This window comes from Oreochromis aureus, linkage group 14 (genome assembly GCF_013358895.1).
Source record: "Oreochromis aureus strain Israel breed Guangdong linkage group 14, ZZ_aureus, whole genome shotgun sequence".
Lineage (NCBI taxonomy): Eukaryota > Metazoa > Chordata > Actinopteri > Cichliformes > Cichlidae > Oreochromis > Oreochromis aureus.
Genome location: NC_052955.1, coordinates 4,512,000 through 4,539,688, shown reverse-complemented (window position 1 = coordinate 4,539,688; position 27,689 = coordinate 4,512,000). Strand labels below are relative to the sequence as shown.

Genomic DNA, 27,689 nt, shown 5'->3' with positions numbered 1-27,689 from the left:
CGGCAGTAATTGAGGGACTGGGGTGAAAACGTGCTGATGCCACACATCTGGGGGATAAATATCAAAAGTTTAAATGCTTGTTAGCAGTAGTTAAGCTTAATATATCAAATACACAGAATCACAACTGCATTGTGAGAGGTTACAATACATGACTGTTGAAAATCTGTTTCTCCCCCGCGGTGTGTTGCAAGCAGTCATGGTCTAAGTACACGTGAACATGGGAATGCAGGACCAATCTTCAGCTTCCTTGATACAAAAGAGCGCTCAGTTGGCGTGCTGAACAGTGGAGAAGCACAGTTTGAGGGTGTACGGGTAGGGACCGGCTACAGAGAGGAGAGAGTCAGTGTTAGCTCACCCAAAAGAAAGACCATGGACAAAATACCTGCAACGGGCCCCCCAACTGAACTCCATGTGTGTGCTTTAACAAGTGTATAGGTGAAGCACTGTCAACTCCTTAGAGTTAACAAACTCTTAACCTAACCTGACAGCTGCTTACTGTGTATAATTTTAAAAAAGGATGCCTGAGAGGACCGTTGAAAACTTACTTGGATTTTTCATTTGGTAGTGGTTTATCATGGCCAGAGCTTCCATAGCATCGTTGATCGACTCCCACTCTAACAGACCTGAAGCACTACGATCACTGGGAGCTGCTCCGCCTGGGCACAGATGCAGAAATATGATGAGAAGTTAGATTTTATTCAGATTTAGTTGTTTTAAATATTTATCAGAGGCATCTGCCACAGTCTTCTTCATGCTCACTGGCATCATTCAGGTTTAAAGCAGCTTACTTTTTCCTGTGAACATTTTGACATTAACAGGGGCCTTGACACCGATCTCGTCACAAATCTGTAAAAAGACAAACATCGTTAGGGTGCAACACTTGTGATAGTTTATATCTTTGGGCTGCACATGCACAGTTCCTCCTACAGACCTGAGAGAAGATCTCCGGCGTGGCTTCTGGCTGAGCGTTGAAGAAGTGCAGCACGTTGCTCGGATGCTGGATGCGGTTTTTAGCTGCTTGTTCTGGGGAGGTGAACCGGTTGTTCCTGGAGCCATGGAATTCCTTGAAGCTGCTTGTGCCATCTTCCAGCTCGTAGCATTGACCAGGAACGATGGCCTGCTGCTTGGATACACTGCAGGGAAGAGGGGGGAGGATCAGCATTTTAAAATCATTTATGGCTCCACCTTACTTCACAAGTCTCAACTCAGGAATGATATCATTCGCCAACACATGGACCCAGGCACAAGACGTGATGACATTTTTAGAGCCTTTACTTTGAACTGAAACAGTGTGTCAGCCTGTGTGTGGTTCAAGTCTTTAAAATGAAACTAACATCAGCCGCTCTGCTTCCTGTAGACTTCTTGTTTGTGATTGGTCAGATGTTTTCAACTCCCGCTGCTATGTGGATGATAGATTAGAAAATCCTGGGCAAATGACTAAGTCTCAGTTAACACTGGGGCGAGTTAAACTGTCGTGTGTGAATAGAAGCTGCTTTGTTTGGGCGATGTTATCAATCTGACACTTGTAGATTGAACTGTTCAGGTTTAACTCACCACACATTCAGTTTCTGTCCAAAGAGGAAGTTGTTGTTGAGGTGAGTGATTGCACGGTCTACAGCGTAGCAGTCTCCCATCTCCACCATGGCTGCTCCGGGCTTACTCTTCATGAACTTCACCTGCAAGGATTCAAATACAGGATTGACTGGCGCTCTGGTATTTGCCTTTCGCTTTGACCTAAACACAGAATCCATTTGCTCGTTTGACTTGTGTGCACACTGATGGACGGGAACACAAGTGTGGCATTGTTGAGGTGGAAAATATTGACTCAGTTTCAGCCATGATAACACTTCCTGCTGACATTCCTTTGTTTCACTCTCAGTGTGAAATTTTGCCCACAGGTAACTTCATTCTGCACACTGAGCTTTTATATCCAAACATGAGTTAGAAAAACAAAATGTGATACTAAACCTCCTCCTGGGTCCAGACACGAACATCATTGTTAAGTGTTCGTGTCAGTGCATTTACTTCTGAGAGAATAAACATTAACTGTATTTAAAAACAAAAAAACAAAAAAAACACAAACAAACACACACACAAAAAAAAAAAAAAAAACCCAACAAACTTCCATAAAGGCCCCAATCTAAGTAGTAAATCTGGATACTTGTTACAGCACCTGTACCAGTTACCATTTAAAAACATGAGCCTGTGCTGGCCCGACACAGGGTTTACAGTTCTCTCTCTTCATTATTTTAAATGTTTGCATTAACTAAAAAAAAAAAAAAAAAAAAGTTAAGTAATTTCACTTCAGGTTTCACTGTTCAAAGGTATTAGCTACCGTATTAGGTTTAAGTCATAATATGGGGTTATAGGATGTTTTAAGTTCATATTAATTACTACAGCATACATGAAGATCCACAGGGATGACGTCCCAGGGACTCAGACATGCACCAAAACCATCTCTTTTATTAAACCTGTGTTCTTTCTAACGGCCAGCAGAGGTTTGACTGCTTAAGACTTCTGGTCCTAAAGAGTAAGAAAACGTCCGTCAGCTCCAACTATAGACTGATATAAAAGACTGATGTAGCCACCCACCTTCATCTTAGCTCTTTCAAACCACCGGCTAAGGTCTAAGGAGAGTGCGGACCAACTAGGGGCGCGTGAACATACCCATGATTATCAATACTTTAATCTCATGATTTAACCCACAGTATAAACAGGAAAGTGTTTACTGAGCTCAAGGGAGATGAAGGACGTTTTCACATACACTGAATACAATCAAGCTGTGTGGTGTTGGCCCCCTGCTGGCCAGTATAAAGACAGCAGTTTTAAGATACTTCAGCATTAAAGTGTGTGATTTACAATGCATACACTTCAATGCTCAAACATCAGCTTCGGAGCTATAAAACAGGCACTGACCCGCTCTACGTTCCCATAGAGGCAGAAGATGTTGAAGACGCGGTCAGCATTCATCTTGACAGGGTCCAACCCATACACCATGACAACCGGCGAATCGGCATGTGCGCCGTACTCGCCGGGAGGAGGGGGAGGAGGTCCGTAGCCTGGACCGTAGCTTCTCCCTCCACGCCCTCTCATTGGTGGACCCATACGGCGACCTTCGTAGGGCGGGGATCCGTAGCTCTCATCGTAACCATGGTAACCACCTCCTGAAGAATGAGTCAAAGATCAGGAAAGTGAGAAAACGTGAAAATAACCCCAGTAATTGAGCAGGGTGAGGTAAGCTTCTCTGAAAAATACTGAGATCTGTAGAGCCAATTACATAGGACACAGCACCACCTCACTGCCACTGTGTGGAGGACCGAATTTACACAATTGTCTTAACTTGAATGTACCAAGTTTAAAATGACTGTTGACTCATATTGGGTGTAAATACTTTGGATTATTAAAGTTTAAACCTCAGTTTCCCCAGTTTAGGGCTAATAAACGTACTCTTAAACTAAATCTCGACTGAATCCTTTCAGTCTGGGACTAGGATTAATCCACGTACAGAGGAGATTAGCTCAGCATTTTGCATGTTGTATTTAAGTGGGTTCTCTTTTTCCCCAGTGGCGTGAGAGCCTTACCGTACTCTGGAGGGTGGTCGCCCAGCAGAGCAGGCTGTCTCTGGCGCTTGTTGGGGTTGGCATTCACATCGTCTATAAGAACAGGAAGACAAAAGGAAAGAAGAAAAGGATAGAGAAAGAAAAAAAAAAGGAGATAAATATAACAAGAAGAGACTGGAAACAGAACTGTAAATTCTACATGACAACGGGATGCTTAAGCAAAAAATATGTATTATGGTAAACTGACATTTTGATGCCAAAAGGTGCATCAGAGTGCACACCAAAGCATGTAAATAATCTGTCAGAGGAACAATTACAAAAACAAAAGAAACTAATCAAAGTTTTAAGAGAAATGCATGCATTTAAAGATTGATGCATCTGGCTCTCACAGGCCAGATGCATCAGGCCTGTGAGAGCCGCTCCAGCAAAGATGAACAACCCTCCCCCAGATTACACTCCAAACATCTCAACCATCTCAGCAACCGCCCCTTTTGGTCTTGAGTGATTTTAAAGGAATGTGGGGAGGGCATGGACATGTAATGAATGGCAAAACCAGAATTGGGGTCTAAGGAAATAACCCCAAAACCCCTTTAATTCAAAAACATCCACAATGCTAAATCCCTTAGCATGTAAAGTGGAACAGGAGTAAATGGCAAGGATGAGGTGGATGCTGATGATCTCAGAAGTGAAGAGGGTAAGGGTATCAAACAAAGTCAGTCTGGATAAGTATGACAAATGGCTAAATTAAAAAAAAAAAAGTTTGTACGCTCACACACACCTGCATTGCTCCCATTGCCATCTGCATCACCATCTGTACAGGTACACAATAATCATACAGAATCAGAAGGGAAGCCAGGTTAATCACGGTTACATCTTAACTCAAGTGAAGTTACCCGAGGTAAGTGTGAGGAGAGTGCAGTAAGACCACTCGTGAATGATAAGGCTGTCTGTCCTCAGTGGGGAAGTATGTTTTAAGAAATGCAAGCTTGGTACCTTTCCAGGTCACAAATTTAGACTCTCCTAGCTTTACCAGGTGTGTGCCGCTTTGTAATTAGCAGGGTTGGTCACGGACAGACCAAATAAAAGATGGACGTAACCACCATTGGTTTGTTCAGCCTTGTTAGGAAGTTTCAGGATGGGTTCTGAAACCACACGAGACGAGAGAAACCGAGGGGTACCACTCACTCTTTGGCTAACAACTTGCGATGTTAAGCAAATAGCCAATAGGACACCCTGGAAAACCTTATTATGCCCATAGTTTATTTGGTAAACTTACTCAGTAAGAACATAAACCCATCAGGAAAGTGTTAAATGGGGTCACAGAATGGGAGCTAAGGACCGATTTCCATAGACTTCTACACAGCTGCAAGTCTTTTGGCCCCCTGCTGCCCATTTAGAAGAAATCTAGTGAACTTTTCAGCACGGGTAGCTACGCCCATCTTTTATACCGTCTGTGGTCAAGCACATCCGACACGAGCCCTTTAAGTTCACACCCAAACTCCAGATTAATAACATGATTTATTTCCCAAAGAAACTAGCACAGTTCCAGGGAAGATGGATGAGATTACTGATGGCTGTAAACTGCCAACAGAGGGAGCATCAACACAGCTTACAGACATACAGAGAGCAGGTTTGACATTAGAAAACAGAACCACAATCATCAGCCTCTTCCAGAAAGAGAGATTAAGCCTGTGTGAGGGGAAGGAAAAAAATAAAAAATTGAGTTATGTCTGTCTTGTGTGGCGATGTTGGTAGCTGGGCTTTGGGGTCATGTGGTGCTGTGCGGTTATGTTCCTTGAGAACAGGTCTCGATTTACTTACTGCAAGTTTACAAACAGTGGGAGGAAGACATTTGCTGCGGCAGTTCCACCACTCTCCACTCAACTCATTTCAGCCCAAACTCTTATCCATTTCCTCTTTTTGGGGAGGGGGGGGCAAGTCTCCACCTCAGGATCGATTTCCTGGTTTAGCAAGCTGAAACGCCCACTGGTAGGTGGGGAGCTTGGTTGGCGTTTCCATCCTTTTTGTTGCGTTTTGGAAAGGTAGAACTTGAAGCTGCCATAGAGCACATTTCAGTGGGGGGGAAGCTGGCTCCTCTTAGCCGCAAATTGCCAAACCTGCATCACATGGAAGGTGTTACACAGGTTCTAGAGACTTAAATATATTTAAAGAAAAAAAAAAAAAGGAAGCTAAACAGGGATGCAAGTAGTAAGAAAATCAGAGGGAGAAAGAGGAGAAAGAGCGAGAGAGAAAAGCTGAACTCCATGTGAGGGAGGGACACAGTGGATGGTCTGACTGGGCTCTGAGTGTGCTGATGGTGTTGTCAGCAGTGTCTTGTCTTCATCAGTTGTCTTTTGTTGACTCCAGTGTGAGTGGAAATGTCTTGATTCGAGGGTGTGAGGTGGATCAGTTGGTACGGCGTCAGTGTGTAGCTCGAGTGGTTTGTTTTCATGTCAGAAAGCGTGATGAGCAGTTTAGCTCGAGGCTTTAAAAAAATGTGATCTTGACTGATTGTGATCAGTATGCATCGTCTGCTGTGGTGAAAGATGCCTGTCACTAGCTTCTGTCTGGGTGGGTGGTGCTGTGTCTTCTCTGGTGTCAGTCTTCATTTGGTGTAGACAATGGGAGCACTGTAGCTGCTTGTGTCTCAAAGTGACGAAGAAGGGGGAAAACGGAGGGGAGGGACCGAGTGTAGCTCAGTACCAAAACTCCCCACACTCTACAATTGTCTCCATGGATCTTGTGCAAGAATGCAGAGATGCCGATTGAGTGGTGTATCAGTCCTACATCGGCGTGTTGGATGGATGGTATCTCAGGGGACATTTGGCCCTCTGTGTGATAGTGGTAGTGTCCTCCCTGAAGAAGTGGATGCTTGAGATGGTGGTCGCTGAGTGTTGATGTCAGCGTGTATCTGCTCAAAGCTTCTGTGCATGGTTGGTTTTTTTTTGAAAGTCACCGATTACAGATAGCCAGTCAACTGATGCTGGTCCAACACCTCTGTTCTCACTTCAGCCAAAATTAAATATAATAAAATACAGATACACAAACGTCTACGTCTTCAACGGAAGCGCATTATTCCTTTTACACCCAACTACCGAACCCCCCCCCAACATGTTCTGTCAACCGAAACGTAAATTTTAAAGGTGTAATTAAAAACAGTGGGAAAGACCAGCATTAGTCTTGGTGGCAGAAACATGTTTTTCAATTAAGCTCCTTTAAAGGTACCTTTTGTAATTGCCCTCTGCAGGCAACACTTAAAAACTTCAGATGCTTAACCTTTCTGGCCTTTAAAAAAAAGAAAAAAAGAAGCTTTTTCCAACCCACAACTGTAAATAACCGTTTGTCTGGTTTAACAATGGTTAGGTTAATTCACTGCACCTTGGGGTAGAAAGTAGCATTACACAAGAGTACAGCCCAACCACAGACCAGCTTCAGTTGGCATGTCTTCAACCTAAAGTGTCTTCTTGACAGCTTTAGTTTGGAAACAATTTGAGAAAAAAAAAAAAAAAACATTTACCAAAAAGTACCTTTAAAGTCAAAGTTTAACCACACATTGAAAACAGTAATAGTACTAACAGATATCCAAAAAACTCCTGCAAAAATGTGCCATGAGAAGGGCAGGAACAGCAAATGCCAGCAGAAAGAAAATGTGCACATAGCAGGTTAGTTTCTCTGTGACTGAATCGATCCAAGAGGACGTTTCATAGAAATAACGCTCAGTGTGACCACACAAACATCTGTGTCAAAACTGGGACTGGGAAAAATAAACCTTAATCTTCTCTATTTTAAGTTAAAACATTCTGATATTCTTCATTTATCTAAATTTTTAAAATTAAATACAAATAACAGTATAAAAAGAGTAAAAACTATTGCTTTCAGTCAATCACACTGCTGTAGTGTAAAGAAAAAGCAGTAAGACATTTCAACCTTTTCTGCAGCAGAAAACAAACACACTTTAACTTTCCAGGTTTGATTTAGACTTCTGTGCGAAATAGACGTCCTAACCCGTCACCTCTACCTTCCACGCCATTCAAGTCGTTACATTTATCAGGACGTACATATCAGGTTATGACGTAAGGTTAAAAGGATTTTCCATTTCCTCTTAAGCTGTGAGGCATATTTGCAGCTAAAAAATATTTCAGGCATTAGACTGAACCACTGGTCCCTGCAAACCCAGTAATTTTAACATTTTCACACAAAAAGCTAGCTTAATCTTTAAGACTGAATACTAGATTTGTTTATATTATTGGCCTAAAACTGCAAAATGGTTACCAACTTGAGCTTTAAAAATACAAGTAGTGGAGCAAATATTGTGCATTAGCTCTGATGCACCGCTTTAGTTTTAATCAAGCAAGAGAAATGCCTCCACCTCCCTGCTTTTTTTGTTTTTCTCTTTTCCATCCTTATTGCTTCTGTAATGTTATAGATTTTAACGTAAAACAGCTACAACAAGGAAAAGAAAGAAAGAAAAACAACTTAACGGTGGGTTTGCTTTGCAGGTGAACTGACTGGTATAAATACCATCACCGGCCTGTGGCTGTTTTTAACCCTGTATGCATTTTGTTGTTTTGCAGTATTATTTATTACAAGACACCTGACATTATATAAATGGATGTATTTTTCTAAATCAGTCTTAAGATAGATTGTAATTTTCAATAAACAAGTGTTTGTGGACGAGGACATATTCTTAGTATATTGTCCCAGCATTAGACAAACCCTCTCTCTACTACTTCAGGGAAAAGAAAACTGCTCCATTCTTGAAACAGTGAAAACTACTTCCTGACAGTAATTTTAGCCAACGAGCTGCTGGGAAGCACAAACTAGGCTAGACAGGTGCAGAAGCAGGATCTACAGTCACAAGCACCACAATTTACTCATCTTAACAGTCTGAACGGAGGGCCACGTAACTGGAAATACTGAATGTAACAAGTTCAAACACAAATAAACCAGAACAACAACATGCCACAGGGAATATTAGCCTCACTATGTTATCTTTCTGTCTGTCTGTTCCTGCCAGTCTCACCACTCAGTGTTATACTGGTTTTACTTGGGGGGATACAAGTTCAGCTTTTTTTTTTGTTTGTTTTTACTTAATGAACCTGAAAACCCAGAGAAATGTAAAGACCCAAAGTAACACTTCAGTCATAATGCCACACTGGTTTGTTTCAAAATATGCCAACATACACTTTTCTTCCTTTTCTTGAAAAAACCAAACAAAAAAACAAAAAAAAACCCCAGAACATATCCATGTAGTAGCATTATCAGTGAAGAGTGCTGCCTCCATCTGCTCAGTAGCATGCTTGCTGCAAGTCCCCACAGTGGCAGTAAGGGTGCTGAACAGTATCAGGCGTCTCAGCTACAGAGCATACGTTGCACTAAGCAAATGACTGGGGGTGTGTGTCTGCTGCTTGAGGTTTTACCTGGGCCTCCCAGATTTGGGTTTGTGTAGTCCCAAGTGTCCTGGTCATTCTTGAACACATTCAAACGAGTGGGCTGGAATAAAATGTAAAAAAATAAAATAAAATTATATGAATAAACAAATCAGACTTTCAACCTGTCAAACGAAAATAACTTTTATAACTTTTTTTTTCTTTATTTTTTTAAAACTGACTGGACAGGGGTTCTAAACCTGTGGCTTTGGCTAAAAAACTAATCAAGCTCTGCACAGACATGGATGCTTACATGCCAAGAAAAAAAGGCAGCTAACATTAGCCATGCAAGGCAAACAGATAATCCGACACTGTGTGAAAACAAAGAAAAGTGCTACACATTTCACCAACACCAAGTACATTTTAAATGCGACTGAAAATATGCGGGTGAAAAATGTGACCACCTTTTAAAAACGGCCCTTGCAAAAGGAACTTGTACAGTGTTTAACCTCCTAAATTTTGGCTTTACAAAAGCCAAGTAATGAATCAGTTCAAAGACCAGTGCAGAACTTTTAATCAATTATACTTATAATTAGCTTTCATTACATGAACTTGGAAACATTCACTTTCTAACAAAGAATTTTATTCACAGGTGTTACCTTTGCATACTCGATCTTCAGGGTGCAGCAGCCAGAGTAGATATCTGCTCCATTGAGTGAAGCCTTGGCCCTCTGAGCACTTTGAACAGAGTCAAACGTGACGGCACGGTTAAGGGCAGAAGGTGTGTATTTGGATGTTTTTTTAAAATGCTTCTAAAGAATGGAGAAGAAGACAGAACAGGAAAAAACCCCATGCCATTATGTTGTGCCAAGTAAAACCTGAGTAAAGCTATGAGGATATGACCGCATGTTGACAACATTTGCCGGTAAACAAGGGCACTTCCGAGAAGTCAGGTTTTCATTTGGCAAATGTTACTACAGGAAGCAATGTGCCAATCTTTAATTATTTTAATTGTTTGTCTAATGAGTTTAAGATTTAGAGCGTGGGTAAATTTCAGGTAACTATAAAAACCTTCCTGATCTCCACCCTGTTTCTTCTATGTTTTAAAAGATACCAGCTTTCCTTTGTTTCTCACGGTTAGCAAATAAGATAGCAGCCAGTGAACACTTGAAAGGATATTCCACCATTGCCTGGACACCGTTTTTCCTGAAGATAACAATCCTCTGGACCGGCCCACAGTTGTTGCAGATAGTGTAGAGGACGTCCTGAGAACATGAAACAAAACACGAGTTTTATGATTAGATTTTAACACAAATTTCAACCCCCCTGCTGCCTCATGCATTGATTAATCCCTTGTACTTTCAAACCGATAGGTTTCTTTTTTTTACGAAAACAAAACAAACAAACAAACACCCCCCCCCCAAAAAAAAAATAAAAATCATAGCGCCACCCTCTGTACAGTCTAAGAATCTGAGCTCATGTACTGATGCATCACTGAAAGCATGTACAGAATGATAAACTTATTTTCAGCCCGCTCAGGCTACATGGCAGACACACACACACACACACCTGTAAGATAAGATAACCTTTATTAGTCCCACGCGTGTGAAATTTAAACATGTTAAACTTAAAAATTATTAAATATGTCAATCTGAGGATGTGAACTTCAGTGGGGTGCACCATAAAAAGTTTCACTGGATTAACATAATGCCACATATTGTGTGTGTACGTGTGTATCTACACTTTCACTGACAGGACGTCTACAGGCTGGTGCAAGCCTGCGGCTGTATGGTGTCCAGGAATGATCTAAGCATGGATGTCTTCACACCTTTACAGCACCGCCGATCAATTTTGAGAGAAAAGCAGCAGATTCCAACAAATGCCAAAAATACTCTGTATTTGTATGGGTTGTAGCATATGTGGTGTCTTCTTCCCATTACTACTGTCATACTTTCATTTCAGCCACCGACACATAACTGGTATTGTTCCAAACTACTAGAGCAGCAGCCAACTTAGTTTTTTTCCCCACACTCATAGCACCGACATTTAAGGACACCTGTCAGCCGGTACACAAAACAGTCCAGAGCAAAGTAATGACAAAAATCTTTGCACTCACCGTTGTAATAGGGTAGATAGGGTTCATGATAGTGAACAGAAGAACATTGTTAACAGTTCTCGAGTCATCGGAGTCTCCGGGCCTGGATATCTTCTGGCTGGTGGAGTAGTTGATGAACGCTGGGTGGCCGGCGATGTATACCTGGTTGTCTGCAGCATAAGTCACAGCTGTGGATGATCCGTTCATGTCCTCGTACTCCACCAGCGCCTGACGCTTATTGGGCATCACCACCACATAGCTAAGACAAACAGAACACATTAGCTGGGAGTTAATGATAACTTTATTTATTTAGCAACTTTAAAAACATCTTTACAACAATGCTAAGCTAATACAATACAAAAAACTCAAAATAAAATTTTAAAAGCTGATAAATGAATGACATGTAAAAACCATCCCGTTGGATCTAAAGTTGGTTGTTCTAAAGTCTTCAGATTTAACCACCGACTTAAGGACCATACCTGAGGGTCTAAGGGATCTCTGTGTAGTTGAAGGCCAGAGTTAGGTTTGGTTTAAAATCAGTAAAAGTCACTCAGCTGCTGCTTGTGGAAAACTTTATTCCAAGTTTTTACCTGATTGCTCCAAATTCTTGCAAAGCTTCCACAAGGTCAGCTTCTGTAACACCATCCACCAGCCCCCGGACGTGGACCACCACGGATGGAAGGGTCTTGTGCGGATCTTCGTATCCCTATTAAAAACAGATTTTTTTTTCTTTTAAAAACAACTAACTGTAGATTTCTTCTCTATGAAGGGTTTTTCCTGCTCATTCGTATAACAGTTAGGCCCACAGATATTTGGACAGTGAGAGACTTTGTAACTGTGCCACTATAATGACCACAAAACAGTCGAGATGCGATTCTATTAGACTTTTAGCTTTAACTCAGGATTTCAACAACTGTTCAATTGAACTATATTTATATGGCGCCAAATCCCAAAAGCAGTTACCTTGAAGAAGAAAGACAAGAAATTAACTGGAGCTCTCAAAGAGGTGCTGATACTAATGAAAGACCTCATCGTCAAACTGACAATCCACAACTCTGCCACTGTCCAAATACTTGGACCTGACAGTATGCTGAGGTTATTCTGCATTTAAAACAAATAAATACAATACTGGGAATTTTCCCTTTTATTGGGCACCAAAATATTTGATATTCAATGAAGGAAACTCTAAACATGTCCAGTTACTTGTGCTACTTGCTGACATCGGGTCAACTATTTTAAGGATTCTTCTGACAATCTTAGCCAACGCTTAACGAATTTATCCTACAGAAATAATTGCGAGTGGAAGGAAACTTCCCTAATGTGCAATTTTGCTATGTTTGCGTTTTTTAAAACCGTCCCACAAAGGATAAAATATATTTTAATACTACAGCACGCTCTCTTCCACATGGTCTAAGAAAACTACACCCAAATACATTAAGAAACTACTCAGTGTGACACTCAGGATTTCCAGTTTGTTGTACTTCTGTGCGTGCCTCTCGGACTGAATACTGGTCACTATCCCGTTTGAGTTTTGAGCAGTTGGGGGAAGGGGTGCTAATCAGGCCCACAGTTCTAACAATGTGGTTTCAATTGCATAGTTACACAGTTCTGTATAAATGTTTTAAAAAATGGCTGGCTCAAACTATGGACAAATTGACAAATATGATCCCTACAATACAAACCGGGTTATTTCATGTGCGGCTAACAGCTAGCACGTTGCTAACGTTACCGGCACTAGAACAAAGCCGAGCTACGGCAAGGCCGAGCCGGGGAAACCGCCCTCCGACAGCTCCATTCAGAGGGCAAGGCACGGGCACATTACAATTTACACCCAGAGACACGTCCCGAGGAGCTGCAATCTAAAATACACAGCATTTAAAGGGGAAAAACAGTATAAAATGCTCCGTTTTGTTGTACAACTATCTTCCCGGGCATGGATTTAATAACCTGCGGCGCGTCGTGACACATTTTTCCAGCTCACATTTGAATGAATCAAACTGCACCGAGAACCGAGTTACCGAGCTGTGTGTGTTCACACTACACGCTAAATTAATCCCCATTCCTCCTGAGACCAACATACCGTGGCCATTCCGTCGGTTTTCTGTCTTTTCGTTGCCCTGCCGTCTTCGCTGTAGTAACGGTTAGCTGCAGTAGCCATGTTGTCCCGGTTAAAAAGGATGGTGGTAGTGACGACGAAGTGAAATGGACGGAAAAGTCAAGAAAAACGAGGCTCGCGTATCCACGCCCACTTTCAATATATAACACGCTATGATTGGCCAAGGCAGCTATCAATCAGCTTGCAACTTGAGTAAGAACCAATCGGAAAGAAGAAGCATTTAAGTCGTTATTTTGAAGTAAAACGCAGCATATACAAGCACACAAAGCTGGTTATTTTTAGGTGACCTCATGTCTTTACGCATGTGCTTTTACCGAACAGACAGTATTATTCAGGTTTAGCATTTACACTAAAAACCGTATTACTAATGATAAGATCTGATCTGTGGAGGCTGTTTTCAGGTGCTACCATCTCTATGCTGTCTGAAATCATCCTTGGCTGAGTGGTACTGGTCAAAAATAACGAGAATCCAAAATTTCAAAACAGAGCAACATTTTAAAGAAGCCTCACCTGTCTGTGAGGTTAGCGTTGCAGGTAACTGCTGCATGCATGCCTGGGAGTAGTTTTTTGTAGCTTTTGATCCAGTTCTTATTTTTGTTTACATAAACAGGAAACATGTTTATATTACATGTGTCAATACATTTGCACTTTGACTCTCTGCTGAACAGCCCGCACACAAAACTAGTCTGGTTTTAATATCGTACACATGGAGGAGCCAAATAATTAGCACTGATCCATACTAATACACTTCTAATGCTGGAACAGAGTTGGTGTAAAACTTTTCTGCATTTAATCTTGATTTACTGTAGACACATTTCACTTTTTATTAGTATTACTCAGATGCGCCAAAATAAACAGGACACTGATGTTTGTCGAAGAGATTTATTGAAAAATAAAACTGCCACTGTCACCATATAAGCCAGGAAGAGCAGAAACTGTTCAAGGAGCCCTGCCAGAAATCCACCTGAACAACTGCATTCGTTTTAAAATCAAGTTATGGGGACAAACCAGAGGAGGAAACTCGCCCTGCACACAGTGATGCTGATCTGGATTTATGACGAGGGATGTGCAGCAGGAAAAAACAAAAAACAAAAAACAAAAACAAAAAAAACCCAGAGAAAACAACAGGAATGTTGCATCATATTTAAAGGCATGCAAGCTGGCAATGATCTCCCTCTGCAATCATAATCAGGAACTAAACATACCAACACAGGCATCAAACAACAACATTTACAAATTTTCAATGGGGAAACTTTTTTTCTTCCAAGAAAAATTGGCTTCTTGGTTCTCAGAAATGCATCCATTTACTCCACGGAGATCCTCAAATTACTGCTAAAAGTAATCTGCAACATTCAACATTACCTTCTTACAAAACAGTGTTGAGAAAAAAGGAAAAGAAAGATGGCCTACACAGCAACAGCAACATTTAAAACAATCTGTATCTAGTGGAAAATCTGTTTTTATCTGCTGTACTGATTACATCTCAAACAAGGATGCACATAGACTACAGCCCTGGGGAGAAAAACTGGGACAAGACAGACAAATTCAAAAACAACAACAAAAAAAAGTTGCTGCCAGGGTGTAAAAGCAGAGAGCGTGCAGGGGTTAAGGGTTTGTCTTAGGGACAGTGGTGGAGGGGAAAGGGGGGACAAATAGTCGCCTTCGCTCAGTCGTCTGCTGGAGTAGGGCTTCGGTTTGGAGTTGCCGAACGGGAACGACTGAAACAGAAAGGGAGAGGAATTAGCCCGCCGCAGGGGAGGGGTGGAAGAAAGATCGGACAGGTGTTAACATTCTTAACAACAGCAACCCTTGACCTCTCAGGTACACTTCATGTCATCTGCCTCTAATCTTTTCAGAAATAGCTATCTATGTTCAAAAGCTAAATTCATAATTGAACCCCCAGAGCAAACGCTCATTGAAATAAATGGCAGGTCTTTGACACCGTCTCATCTTTTGCTTCTAGAGCTGCTGGTTAGCAGCATTTGTGCTCTAATGCAGAACTCAATCTCCCCTTACCTATAAACACAGACAAGTTGCTTCAAATGGTAACGATGAGGCAACAAGTGAGACACAGTGAGAAAAACGTATCAGACACATCATCCCACTAATATTCATGGTGCCTGTTTGTCTTTCACTCACCCGTCCAAGCACTCTCACATGCAGACACACACTTACGTACTCTGAGCATGCTTGTTAAAAAGGATCAACTTTAACTTCTACAAAATACCATTTTTTTCAGACTACATCAAGCCTGCAAATGTTTCTTTTCACCATCAACATGAGCTTGTCAGGGGGTTTGATTTTTGGTTACCTTTGGAGACAGTGGCAGAAACAACAAGTACAGAGAAGCGAAGGATGAAAGGACTGAAGGACGGATGACTACAACTTGGAGATACACTGCGCTGGGAGGCTCTTGAAGACTGATCTCTCGTCAGCTCTCTCACTTTCAGAAGCTAAGACAGAGGCGAAGAACTCTGGTAGGTAGGTAGGGGGGTCTGGTAGGTAGGTAATGGATTTAAAAATGCCGAACTGTGATCTGTGTGGGTCAGCCCTCTGGTACATCTGAAGGCTGGCTGGCTGGGTGACTCTAGTTGAGCAACTGTATGTGTGCACGGGCTGATCTCGTCTGAGCGTGTGCGTCGGTTGGAACAGACACCCATTCACTGTGGGGAGGGTTCGGTCGGTAGGTCGACCTCTTTCTCGCTGTCTAACACCAGATGCAGGCGAAGGCTGATCTCAGGTCAGCGCTTAGTCACCCTCCCGCAGGACGTACACACCGCCAGCTGGCAGACCCTGGGCCTGGGATCAGCTGCGGTGTCAGTGCAGTGCTCAGCTCCCACCACACGCTTTAAAGAAAATATGAAAAATAAACAAACTGTGCTGCAAAGATGCTTACCGCAAGTCACACCTACGGCGTCGCTTTGTCTGATCTCTGCTAGTAGCTGTTTTTATTTTTTTCCTCTTTTGATAGAGCCAGATTCAGTAAATTTTAAGAAAGAATAAAAACATTAAATTCGTTGTTTAACACTTGTCAATCCAGTAAATTTTAAAAAGTAATAATTCTCTTGCTCTGTCAGCTTAAGATAAATTTAGACCAAGGTACATCAGTGAGGAAAAGATCAAAGGAAGGCAAGAGCAGAGGTAGTCTTTCATGTGCTCTCTTTTCAGGGTAAAGGCCTGATTAAGAGCCAAGCTGCAAAGCGCTGACAATACAGAGCCATCAAGAGCTGGAAAAGAGAACACAGGAAAGAGATCCAGTCATTCCTCTAGGTATACCTCCCTAGACCAGACAGAGGGCCGGGATCCCTGTCCTACACCCCACCCACTCCACTGCTGGCAGCGGAGGCAGAAGATCTCTCGGTGCTGAAGAGGCTGACGGATCTCGGAGGTCGTCCATCTCGTCATCCCAGTGGTGGTCGGCTGGCAGCAGCATGCCGTTTCCAGTTGGAAGGAGGGTCTATTTAATTCCCTGCCTTACTCTGGCTAACGTGGAAAAACTTAACTGACCCTCAGCAGGAACGCAAGATATCTAAAATCTGTTATTCTTGATCTAAAACTTAGATTATGTTTTGGTTTAAAGAAAAAAAAAAAAGACTAAGCATCAGAAACTCAAACTGTCTACACCCTGTCCAAGTGAGAGAGAACATCTAGACCGAGGGCTTACCTGTTCCTCTTGTGGTTGGCTGACTGAGAACGTGACCGGGATCTGGACACAGAGCGCCCTCTGGGAGCAGAGCCGGACCGAGAACGAGACCTGGAACGACTGATTAAAGACAGAAAATATTTTAGACGCCTTCAGATGATAAAGACGATCTCATATCTGCAGACAATGTAAATGTGACCGCAGAGCTGCATTTCCCTGCTCAGCTGCGTTCTGTTAAACACTTCAAGAAGTTCCAACTTTCAAGCCTGTTATAATTAAGGAGAGGCATCTGTCAAACCAGAATACTATTCGATCCTCACTGTACACGATTCCTCTAGTCTTTGAAGATCGCTCCCAGTTAACAGACATATTTCTGCCCAGTCATGGCACACCCGTGACATGCTCCCTTTACCTGGCAGAGTTTGTACTGAACCTCACTTTTGTTACACACACACAACTTTGAAGGTTTTTCCTGCTGCATCTAAACTCACCACCTGTTACACACTGGTGCTGCAGTCGATTAGTTCTTAGGAAAGTTGGTAATTGAGAGACGTGACTCTGAAGTATTTGCAGCCAGAATACCAGAGTGTCAAGTTCTCTAAATACTAAGGAAGGATGCTTGAAGACTTGTCCAATGTTATTTATATAAAGATATTACAGCTGCATTACTGCCACTTCTGGCAGTAGTAGTGTGTTACACTGTAACAGTAGCCAGTAAGCATTGACCAAGTCAACCATTTTTTAAATAATGTATTACTGAAGATGCCATCACTATTAATAATGCTTGCTCATTATCACTACATTATCCATATATTAACATGAAAAGCACAGCGACTTATGCCTTATGATTTACAGGGAAGAACCGAGTGATAGACAAATGTAATTTCTCATGTAGCAGCGCAGGGGTCAAAGCACAGCATCAGAGCAACAAACAAATTCACTGCGTCTCTCTAACGGTGAGTTTGCGATAAGAATAGCTGTGGACAACTCACCTTCTCGCTGGAGTCCTGGACTTTGAGCGGGCAGGGGATCCAGACCTGATGTCACAAAGCAGCGATTTCAATAAAACTTCAGAGAATAGCAGGAACAACTTATTTCTTAAAGAGGTTTCAGTATCACAGACAAATGTCCAGATGCTACAATAACCACACTTTGTAACCAGTTTTAACGACACGCCCGTCATCAGTGTTTGATGTAAGGTGGTCATAAAACTTTGTTTTTAACACTTTTAGAAGTGTTTTTAAATTTACTCAGATTTAAACTGTTTGTTTTTCAAACAGCCAAAACATAACAGTACGTTAAGCAATTACAGAAGACCTTTGGCTCAACTCTCTGTGGACTACCTGTGTTTACGTGCACGGTGACCAAGGAAACCCTGTAATGTGATCTGCTTTCAGTGATGCATGACAAATGCCACTCGCCCTACAACTGTGCAGGTCTCCTGAGGCTGCTGCCTGCGGCTCGCCTCACTGCTGCACTTTTTTCCTGCAGCAGAGGCAGACCCAGGCTAGTCGGGTCTAACACCTAGTTCATGCTGGTTGCTGCCGCTTTGTCTCTTGCAAAGGTTGTTGTGTTTTGGTGTCGTTTTGCTTGCTTATGCACCTCATGATCTTTGTAACCTGGTGCATGAGGCATGGCCAGGTTGAAGACAAATGTCACCTCCATTTCAATATCAGTCCAAGGGCTCAGATCAGCAAATTATACAAAGTGTGAGCTGGAAAAGTTGAGACTTTCTAGAGAAAACTGATGCACAATCACAGAGAGTGAAGAAAACTTTGTCATTTCACATAATTTACTCCTATACCAGCTCTGATTCTGAGTTGTTTAGGATGTTTTTCTTGTCTGAGTAGCAACAGCTACAAGAGAAGACTCCAGCAAATCCAGTAGACCTCAAATGCCAGAACACACAGTGACAAGGCTACAGTCCTGTTACAGATGGTGCATGACCATAAAACCAGCTTGTCCTGCCCCACACATCTTTTTAATTGTTTTTATTGAGTCTTTACCTTTACATTGAAAGATTAAGTAAATGCCTTGCTAAATGACTTATTTAGAAATACATGATATTTAAGTATTTTTAAGTTAAGTTGGGCTAAATTAAGATTTGAATGATGACCAAAATAGCTTTATTTTAAATAATTGAAGGCTTAACATTTGACACAGCTTTGATATGCTCAAGTCTTTGTCTAATACATTGTTCCTCCAAAGTCCTTTAGTTGCATAGTAGGTAGGCATATGATGTTATAGACCAACATCCAATGAAGGCATTATGCCAGTTTCAGCATCTGAGAATCTGAATTAGCAGCAGCTACTTGTCTTCAATTATCATAGGAAACTGTGTTTACCTGCTCCTGCGTCTGGAATAGGATGGCGATCTGCGTCGGCTCCTAAAAAAAAATTGAATAAATAAAAGTTTGCACAACAGAGTTGGCAGAATAAACACCAGAAAAATTACAGAGCTTAAGAGATTGCAGTAACCACATGCCGACACACTAATGAGCAGATTTAGACGTTGTTCTTTCCAAATCTACCACAACCAGATTTTCTTGTTGACATATCACAAGGTGTGTCTGTGCGTCAGTGTCGACATACCTGCTGCGGCTGCGGGAGCGGGAGCGAGAGCGGTAGCGGCGCCCGCGGGACCTTGATCTGGAGCGGGATCGTGATCGAGAGCGAGACCTGCAATGAAAAATAAGAAACGAGTCCATCTGCATTAGTCATCCACAACATGGCACTGGTTTTATAATGGTACAAAATGGCAAACGAGCTACATGAGCCTTCAAATGAAACATGCTTTCACTTCACCTGCTGCGACGGCCTCGCTTGCTAAAGCGGTAGCAGTCATAGGCGTAGTGACCCCGGTCCCCGCACTGGTAACACCGATCGTTGGGGTCAAACTGGCGACGGCTTGGGCGCCCACGGCCCTTTCTGGAGAGGCCTGTTGACATCTCCACACGAACACGGGAACCACAGAGGACCCTGAGCAGAAGAAATCAGTTTTTTTCCACTGTTAAGCACAGATTTATTAATTTTTTTCAAAAAAACAAAAAAAAACGAAACACCCTGTAGGGGAGACACACAAGACCAGTCCACAGAAAACATTCACTCACTTTCCGTCCATGCCTTTGACGGCATCTTCTGCATCTCTGGGATCCTCAAACTCCACAAAGGCAAACCCAGGAGGGTTCCTGGCCACCCACACACTTCTCAGTGGCCCGTAATAACTGAATGCTCGCTCCAGCTCCCCCTTTGCAGCGCCATTGCCCAGGTCACCGACGTACACTTTACAGTCAGTGGCCCGAGACGAGCTACGGGAGGATGAGTAGTAGGACATTTTCTCTCACCTGCAGGGAGATGGTAAATATATTTAAGACGAGGATCATAGTGAGAAGAATACATTTTTTTTAATTTATTTTTTTTAAATCTTCCTCTACATTTGGGAAATATAGGAAAGGTTGGAATTTCTAGAATATTCTTTTCTGCCAGATGCTACAATTAGTGCATGACTGCTGTGTGGAAGTGTGTCAGAATTTTTTCTTCTTTTTAAAAATTTTTTTTTTAAACTTCAGGTTACTGAGAGCAGCCAGAGCGCAATAGCTCAACTTTTCTTTTACACGGGTGGGGTGTCTGAAGACAAAGTCAATGACAAATTGAAGGACTTAATGGCAAGTTCTAAAAGCTGCCTTTTGCTTGTACCCCTCCTTGTCCTGTAGGCTGTTGGGGGGAGGACAGATTATCAACAACCGTATTCATGTGAGTGACACAAGGGGAAACATCCCTTTGTGTTTCATGTGAATGCATCATTAAATCCTCAGGCGTGGTCCTGCCCTTTCAAAAATTTACACTTAAATCTAAAGGTGAGGTTTTACTCCTGGCTTTATAATTACCTACATGTAGAGATCAGGTTTGATGAATCAGCAACTGTTTTTTTTTACTCTCCTACCATCTGGGTATCTTCTTTTAGTTGTCTCTAATGCTTAGCTCTCTTATCTAGTTTGGTTAATACTGCCAATATACAGACAGCTGGAAAAGTAATTATGAACCCATGACCCTTACAGCGAGGGGGATCTGGTAGCTCTGGTATATTTTGCTGGCATGGTTTGGAACTATAAAGGGTCCCTGCAGACACTTTTGAATGAACCAGCTGTATCTAAACTGGCAGGGAAAAAAAAAACCTGTATTGGAGCACACCAAGGTTGTTTGAAGGGACAGTGAGATGTTAAAGTGCCATAATAGATCTGCAATCTTACAGCGCGCCATAAGCATCCTACACCTGTAAACAAAGATCAATAACCTCCTTTTAATTTTAAAGTCAAATTCAACCATTTCCGATTCAAACGTATTCCCTGTGTATCCTGTAACCCTGGCAACTGATCACGTGTGAAATTAAACTTGCCATCAAGCTCTGCAGAAGTACTTCCCACATCACCACATTTAAAAATGTTTAATGCAGTAGGCCCTCATGTGGTTGGCCTGACACTGTTCCACCTATTAGTCATAAATCCCACAGATTTTAGAAAAGGTTAGAGCTGAACAGGATTTCCCTTTTCTGGAAAGGCAGAAAAACTCAGTGACACTTTGATGGGCTCAGGAGAAAATTATACTATACTAGTTTTGATACTGCGGACAGTTATCTTGTTGCCATTTCTTGGAGAAAAAGGCTGCCTTATCCTGTGGCGACCCTACACCTCTTGGGCGGATAATTGCTAATTTTAAAAACATGTCCAGTGACATCCATCTGTCGTGTTCTTGCTGAGCTAAGCAGCTCTCCACGCTTGGTTAAATGCCAATTTCCTAAAGTGAAATTCTAACAAAACAGAAACTCTTATCACTGCTCTAGATATTTCCATCCCAACAATCGTAGCCTTGGGTTTCCAGGTGCTACTACTACTCGTTAAGATGTGTTATTTCTAAGATGGAAATGATGCAAACTGGGGCGATCGTGGCTCAAGAGTTGGGAGCTCGCCTTGCAATCGGAAGATTGCCGGTTTGAGCCCCGGCTTGGACAGTCTCGGTCGTTGTGTCCTTGGGCAAGACACTTCACCCGTTGCCTACTGGTGGTGGTCAGAGGGCCCGGTGGCGCCAGTGTCCGGCAGCCTCGCCTCTGTCAGTGGGCCCCAGGGTGGCTGTGGCTACAACGTAGCTTACCATCACCAGTGTGTGAATGTGTGCGCGAATGGGTGGATGACTGGATGTGTAAAGCGCTTTGGGGTCCTTAGGGACTAGTAAAGCGCTATACAAATACAGGCCATTTACCATTTAACTGTTCATGCTTTTACAATTTTTGTAAATTTTAAAGCTTTGAAAAGCAAAGCACCCAGTACATTAATGCCTCCTACTCTTTCAAAAACGTACAGATCAGAAATTTGGCATACTGGCTACATAAAGGCTTTGTTTTATTGATTCTGAGATGGATTAAAAACCGCTTAAAAATCCCATTCACACAGCCATTGGGATGATTCTGGGTCTGACTTCCGTTGTTCATGTCCGTTTCATCTCGTCTTCTTTTGTATCAGGTACTTAAAAGATAAACTTTATCCATTAACGCTTTTACAAAGGTCATCTTTTACACGCAGGTACGACGCTCGTCATTTATTAACCGGCCCGGCAGCTTTTTGAAGTTCACTACATCTATATATCTGATAACGGCCAGGCCCCGAGGGCCTCCGATCCGGTTGGATTAAACTATATTCGCTGATCGATCTGTGTAACTCAGCGGTGTCTTATACAATACGATCGTTTGTCTCCCGCGTGTTTTTAAGCGAACACCGCCGGGTATCCGTTCAGGAACCCGGCGCTAACCTCCGTGTGCGTCTCACAGACGGAAGGCCACGCCGCTTCCAGTTCAACAACACACTTTTAAACATCAACTTTATGCACGCAAATAAGCTAATCGGCTACAAGTAAAACAAAAAAAGCAGAAATTGTTGAGTTTGGTGTATGCGTGCGAGCAGTTATTTTCGGAATTACTCGAGGCCTTGGTCCGCGCTTGCCTATAAACAATGGCGGTAGCACGCGTTAGCCCGGTCTTACCTTCGTCCGATGATTTCTGATTCCGCTCCTAAGACGAACTTCAGCCGCGTCAAACTGAAGCCAGACGTCTTTTCTTCACAGTTAAATTTGATTTCTGCGATTTAAACTCCTTACAAAGCCGAACAGACGATCATCAGGGGCGCTTCCACATGGCTCTGCCGCAAGACGAACGGCTACAAAAGCAAAAGAAACCTACCACCACCGCAAAGCGACTACCGCAGCTGCGCACTGTGACTTCAACAGCGAAGCCGGAAACGTCCGGGGAATATTTTCAAAACAAAACGACCGACATGAAGAATTACCACAGCAAGAATTTCCCACTTTAAGTCCCAAAGCAGAAAAGCTGATGTACTTGTAACTGCTACATTTCTTAATGACTACAACAATTGGCTTCACATTAGCTAAGCATGTGTATTGGTTTCTTAAGTAGTCAGTATCTCTCTAATATTATCTTGTAGTTTTGCTTGCATTTCCTTAATTTAATTTAATTTTAACCCTGAATTTTCCAAAAAGCCCCCTGATGCAACCCTCTGGAATCACAGATCGTTTGTCTACTTTAAACAAACACACAAACAAAAATTTTAAAATGTACTGCTGATATAATAAAAGGATATGTCATATCCTTATTTATATCTCCTGTCAAATTTTTGGAAACTAAAATTGTTTTAAAGATTATGAATAATAACATTGACAGTTACTAAATCTCTCCAAAATTAATTTAATTCACAGTTAATCCAAGATTTATCCTAATGGTAGAACACGACACTAGAAACAGTAGGCTCATCAAGAGGATGATAAAGCTTTCTTTTTGAAATCTAAACATAAAACCTCCTGTTTAGACAAACAGTTTTAATTTTATTAAAAAAACAAACAAAAACAATGTCGTAAATTGATGTTTGTTTTTTAATGTCCCCTTGTGCTGATGTAACAGATCAACTTTAATAGACAAGCTGACCAGATCCTGTCTTTATTCTATCAGTAAATGCATCCCTGATATAAAAGACAGGTTCATTTCCTAACCATGTGGTGGAAAGTCAAGAGATTTCAAACTTATTTTACACTGTGGGCCATTTACAGCCCATGTTGGTCTTAAGTAAGCTGGACCATTGAAACTAGCCTGTGACTCAGTAGCTTAACTGCACAATCAATCTTTAGGATATCTTCATATAAGAAAAAAAAAAAGTGCAATTTCCACACTGTGCATCTCATTTTTTCTGCACGATGAAGAAATGCAGGTGCAGTTATTGAAAATCATTCACCAACTCTTTGGTCTTAAATTGTCAGAAATAAATGTATAAATTATATTATTCTGGTAGCTCACTGACCAAACTCACTGAATTAAATTAACATCCAAGGATCTAGCATCCACATATGGGGACATCACATTTTGGGTTGTCTAGACCACAATACTAAATTTTGCTCTTTCAAATGGCTTTTTAAATGACGCATATTGCTCAAGGGGGCACAACTGTTTTTGTACACAGGAAAAAATGCTGCTGTGTTCAGACACCAAATAAAGAGTTTTGCACATCATTACTTAATTCTGGCTTTATAGTGTTCGATAGAACCACATAAAGCCAAATAGCAAAGAGAAATTAAAACTGCATGCCATGAAAGAGTTCAGGCCTTAGGATTTTAATTAAGCTTTACTTCTTCCTACTCAGTTTTGAACACGTTATTATATATTATTTATTATGATTATTCCATTTAGGATGTGAGTCACCACAAGAGCCAAGGTGTTAAAAGGTGTTTTTAATCCTGGGGTCAACAGGTGAGAAACAGCCTCAGATAGCTTCAATAGCTATCTGATTGGGATAACCACATTTTAAGAGCTTTCTTTCTGTGTGTGTTCCTTTACTTTACCTTTTGTCTTAGAGGGAACGTTTTCTGCCCGGTGGTGTAGTTCAAGTTTCAAGTTTTATTGTCATGTACAGATAAACAGTGTAGCCACATTTACCCATAATGAAATTCTTTGGCTCGTGCTCCTCAGCTTTACATAAGCATATAGAAGTGTACAGTTAAATTAAGAAGAAAACAAAAGTATTAAATATTTAGAGAATTTAAGACAAGTTGGTATTTACAGTTTGTGCAAAACTTGTGCAATGAGCATTTAAGTGGCATTAGTTGATGTGACAGTGTGCAGAGTCCTGTAATTGTAGTGAGTGTGTGATGGTGTGTATAGAATGTCAGCAGTTAAAAGGCCTGATGGCTTGTGGGTAAAAACTGTCTCTGTGTCTGGTAGTGCGGGTCTGCAAGCTCTTGAACTGCCTGCCGGACGGCAGGAGTGTGAAAAGTCTGTGGGTGGGGTGTCTGGGATCAGAGAGGATCCGCTGCGACTTGCTCATGCAGCACTGTCTATAGAGATCCTGCATGGCTGGTAGTTCAGGCCTGGTGATGCGCTGTGCTGATCTCTAAAATTAGAAAAATCCTGTCTCAGAGTGATGCTGAAAAACTAGTTCATGCATTTATTACTTCCAGGCTGGACTACTGTCATTCACTATTATCAGGATGTCCTAAAAACTCACTGAAAAGCCTTCAGCTGATCCAAAATGCTGCAGCAAGAGTCCTGACAGGGACTAGAAAGAGAGAGCATATTTCTCCTGTATTGGCTTCCCTTCATTGGCTTCCTGTTAAATCCAGAATTGAATTCAAAATCCTGCTCCTCACATACAAGGTCTTAAATAATCAGGCCCCATCTTATCTTAATGACCTTGTAGTACCATATCACCCTATTAGAGCACTTCGCTCTCACTCTGCAGGCTTACTTGTTGTTCCTAGAATATTTAAAAGTAGAATGGGAGGCAGAGCCTTCAGTTTTCAGGCCCCTCTTCTGTGGAACCAGCTTCCAGTTTGGATTCGGGAGACAGACACTATCTCTACTTTTAAGATTAGGCTTCAAACTTTCCTTTTTGCTAAAGCATATAGTTAGGGCTGGACCAGGTGACCCTGAATCCTCCCTTAGTTACGCTGCAATAGACGTAGGCTGCCGGAGGACTCTCATGATGCATTGAGTTTTTCCTTTCCAGTCACCTTTCTCACTCACTATGTGCTAATAGACCTCTCTGCATCGAATCATATCTGTTATTAATCTCTGTCTCTCTTCCACAGCATGTCTTTATCCTGTTTTCCTTCTCTCACCCCAACCGGTCGCAGCAGATGGCCCCGCCCCTCCCTGAGCCTGGTTCTGCCGGAGGTTTCTTCCTGTTAAAAGGGAGTTTTTCCTTCCCACTGTTGCCAAAGTGTTTGCTCATAGGGGGGTCATATGATTGTTGGGTTTTTCTCTGTATCTTTTATTGTAGGATCTACTGTACAATATAAAGCGGCATGAGGCTACTGTTGTTGTGATTTGGCGGTATATAAATAAAACTGAATTGAATTGAATTAAATTGAACACCTGTCAAAAAACAAACAAATAAACCTTTTATGTGCCATATTACAATTATTAATAAATAATCTCAAAGTACAGTCAAAGGTCAAAGTCAAATAAACAACCCTCAGTATCACAGAGTTTTACTGGCCCATGTACAGTTTTATTGGCTTGTGAAAAAACACGCAATGTAATCTGACTAACACATTATTTTATAATATTTCAATTTAAATCTGAAAAAATGTTATGAAAACATTTTGAAATAAATAATGTCTACTACACGCATCATGCCCCTTTAGCCTCATGTAAAATAGGACGGCTGCCTTTAGCTATCAGCAAGGTGTTTAATTTAACTAGAGATGGACCGATCCGATATTACGTATCGTATCGGTCCGATACTGACGTAAATTACTGGATCGGATATCGGAGGGAAATAAAAAAATGTAATCCGATCCATTAAATATCAAAAGAGCACCTCAAAAAACTTGCGACATGGCGTAACTCGGCTCATAACCGTAGTAAGTCGGAGCAGTGTGAGTCACGTGATAGAGCGGCTGTGTGTATTTGTAGCCTCGCTAGCAATCCGGCATTTCATCTCCGAGGACAGGGGTCAGCAACCTTTAACACCCAAAGAGCCACTTGGACCCGGTTTCCACGCAAAAGAAAACACTGGGAGCTGCAAATACTTTTTGAAATCTAAAATGAAGATAACACTGTATATATTGTGTTTTTACCTTTGTGCTTTGTGTGAACAACTAAAGTAAGTAAGTATGGTTTATTTATTAAGCGCTTTTCATAGACAGGCAGTCACAAAGCGCTGTACACAAATATTAAAATAAACAATACAATCAATAGACATTATACACAATGTAAAAGATCAAATGTAAATAATGTAAAGAATATAAAATACGTAGATCAACAAAAGGCTTGTTTGAACAGAAAAGTTTATAACTGCTTTTTAAAAGAATCCACAGAGAAACTAAGGTGTGCTGCTTATGAAATCCATGAAGTGCTACAGAGAAAATTACATTTTATTTATGTAATTAACACATTTTGAACTCTTAAAGAAATATAACAAAAGCAAAGACACCCAACTGAACTAAAATGATCCATGTAGCAAACAAAACCTGTTGTGAGCCGCCACCCTTACATCGCCTTTGGGCTTTTGGAGCCTTGACCTGACTTTTAAAAAGTAATTGGAAAAAAAAGCACTATGCCGCTAAAAAAATAAAAAAAAAAAAAAAAGATATTTGCAAAATTCTGCCTAAATATCTATTTTACCTTGTTAATGTGTGTGGCGGGCGTGGTCTGCAGCGCCGCTGCATGGGAGTCGGAGGCACCTGAGCGGCACCGCAATCGCGCCCGCTGCCTTAAAGTCTGTGCTCTCTCTGCTGTTGTGTTGTCGGGCTGTGAGCTGAAAGTTACAGCCGGCTGTATGCGATACAGCAACCGTGTGTGAAAAGTGGTCAACATAGAGATACTGAAAAGCATGTCCATGCAAACATC

General features: G+C 41.7%; 2 protein-coding genes across 5 annotated transcripts; both read right to left on the bottom strand.

Annotated features, from left to right (window-relative positions):
- Positions 1–194: 194 nt before the first annotated feature.
- LOC116327768 (heterogeneous nuclear ribonucleoprotein L-like) lies at positions 195–13,251 on the bottom strand. 2 transcript variants are annotated; one of them, XM_031749431.2, is made up of 14 exons: positions 13,105–13,251; positions 11,615–11,730; positions 11,046–11,283; positions 10,109–10,194; positions 9,589–9,685; positions 8,981–9,053; positions 4,339–4,371; positions 3,582–3,653; positions 2,917–3,164; positions 1,555–1,676; positions 932–1,133; positions 789–846; positions 546–656; positions 195–323 (listed from the first exon to the last, which is right to left on the bottom strand). In XM_031749431.2, exons 1-14 carry the CDS (start codon positions 13,180–13,182, stop codon positions 265–267), a joined length of 1,593 nt encoding a protein of 530 aa, XP_031605291.1. In that variant the 5' UTR covers positions 13,183–13,251; the 3' UTR covers positions 195–264. The 2 variants fall into 2 exon arrangements, with proteins under 2 accessions (XP_031605291.1, XP_031605292.1); XM_031749432.2 differs by lacking the exon at positions 4,339–4,371.
- Positions 13,252–14,006: 755 nt separating this feature from the next.
- On the bottom strand, positions 14,007–23,036 carry srsf7a (serine and arginine rich splicing factor 7a). Of its 3 annotated transcripts, XR_004200021.2 has the most exons (9): positions 22,817–23,036; positions 19,894–20,127; positions 19,589–19,762; positions 19,376–19,462; positions 19,129–19,170; positions 17,776–17,820; positions 16,805–16,903; positions 15,452–15,986; positions 14,007–14,858 (listed from the first exon to the last, which is right to left on the bottom strand). XR_004200021.2 is itself a non-coding variant. In XM_031749429.2 (8 exons), the coding sequence occupies exons 2-8, from the start codon at positions 20,115–20,117 to the stop codon at positions 15,893–15,895; spliced, it is 765 nt and encodes a 254-aa protein (XP_031605289.1). In that variant the 5' UTR covers positions 20,118–20,127; positions 22,817–23,036; the 3' UTR covers positions 14,007–15,892. The 3 variants fall into 3 exon arrangements, 2 of the variants coding, with proteins under 2 accessions (XP_031605289.1, XP_031605290.1); XM_031749429.2 differs by having other exon boundaries at positions 14,007–15,986; XM_031749430.2 differs by lacking the exon at positions 15,452–15,986 and having other exon boundaries at positions 22,817–23,034.
- Positions 23,037–27,689: the final 4,653 nt, after the last annotated feature.

Excerpts from the sequence above, each read along its gene's own strand:
- srsf7a (XM_031749429.2), bottom strand. The coding sequence starts at position 20,117 with ATGTCCTACTACTCATCCTCCCGTAGCTCGTCTCGGGCCACTGACTGT. Across the intron at positions 19,763-19,893 it reads GTCAAAGGCATGGACGGAAA|GGTCCTCTGTGGTTCCCGTG; the intron begins GTGAGTGAATGT and ends TCTTCTGCTCAG. Across the intron at positions 19,171-19,375 it reads CGCTCCCGCAGCCGCAGCAG|GAGCCGACGCAGATCGCCAT; the intron begins GTATGTCGACAC and ends ATTTTTTTTTAG.
- LOC116327768 (XM_031749431.2), bottom strand. The coding sequence starts at position 13,182 with ATGGCTACTGCAGCTAACCGTTACTACAGCGAAGACGGCAGGGCAACG. Across the intron at positions 9,054-9,588 it reads TGAAGATCGAGTATGCAAAG|CCCACTCGTTTGAATGTGTT; the intron begins GTAACACCTGTG and ends ATTTTATTCCAG. Across the intron at positions 1,677-2,916 it reads TCTATGGGAACGTAGAGCGG|GTGAAGTTCATGAAGAGTAA; the intron begins GTCAGTGCCTGT and ends GAATCCTTGCAG.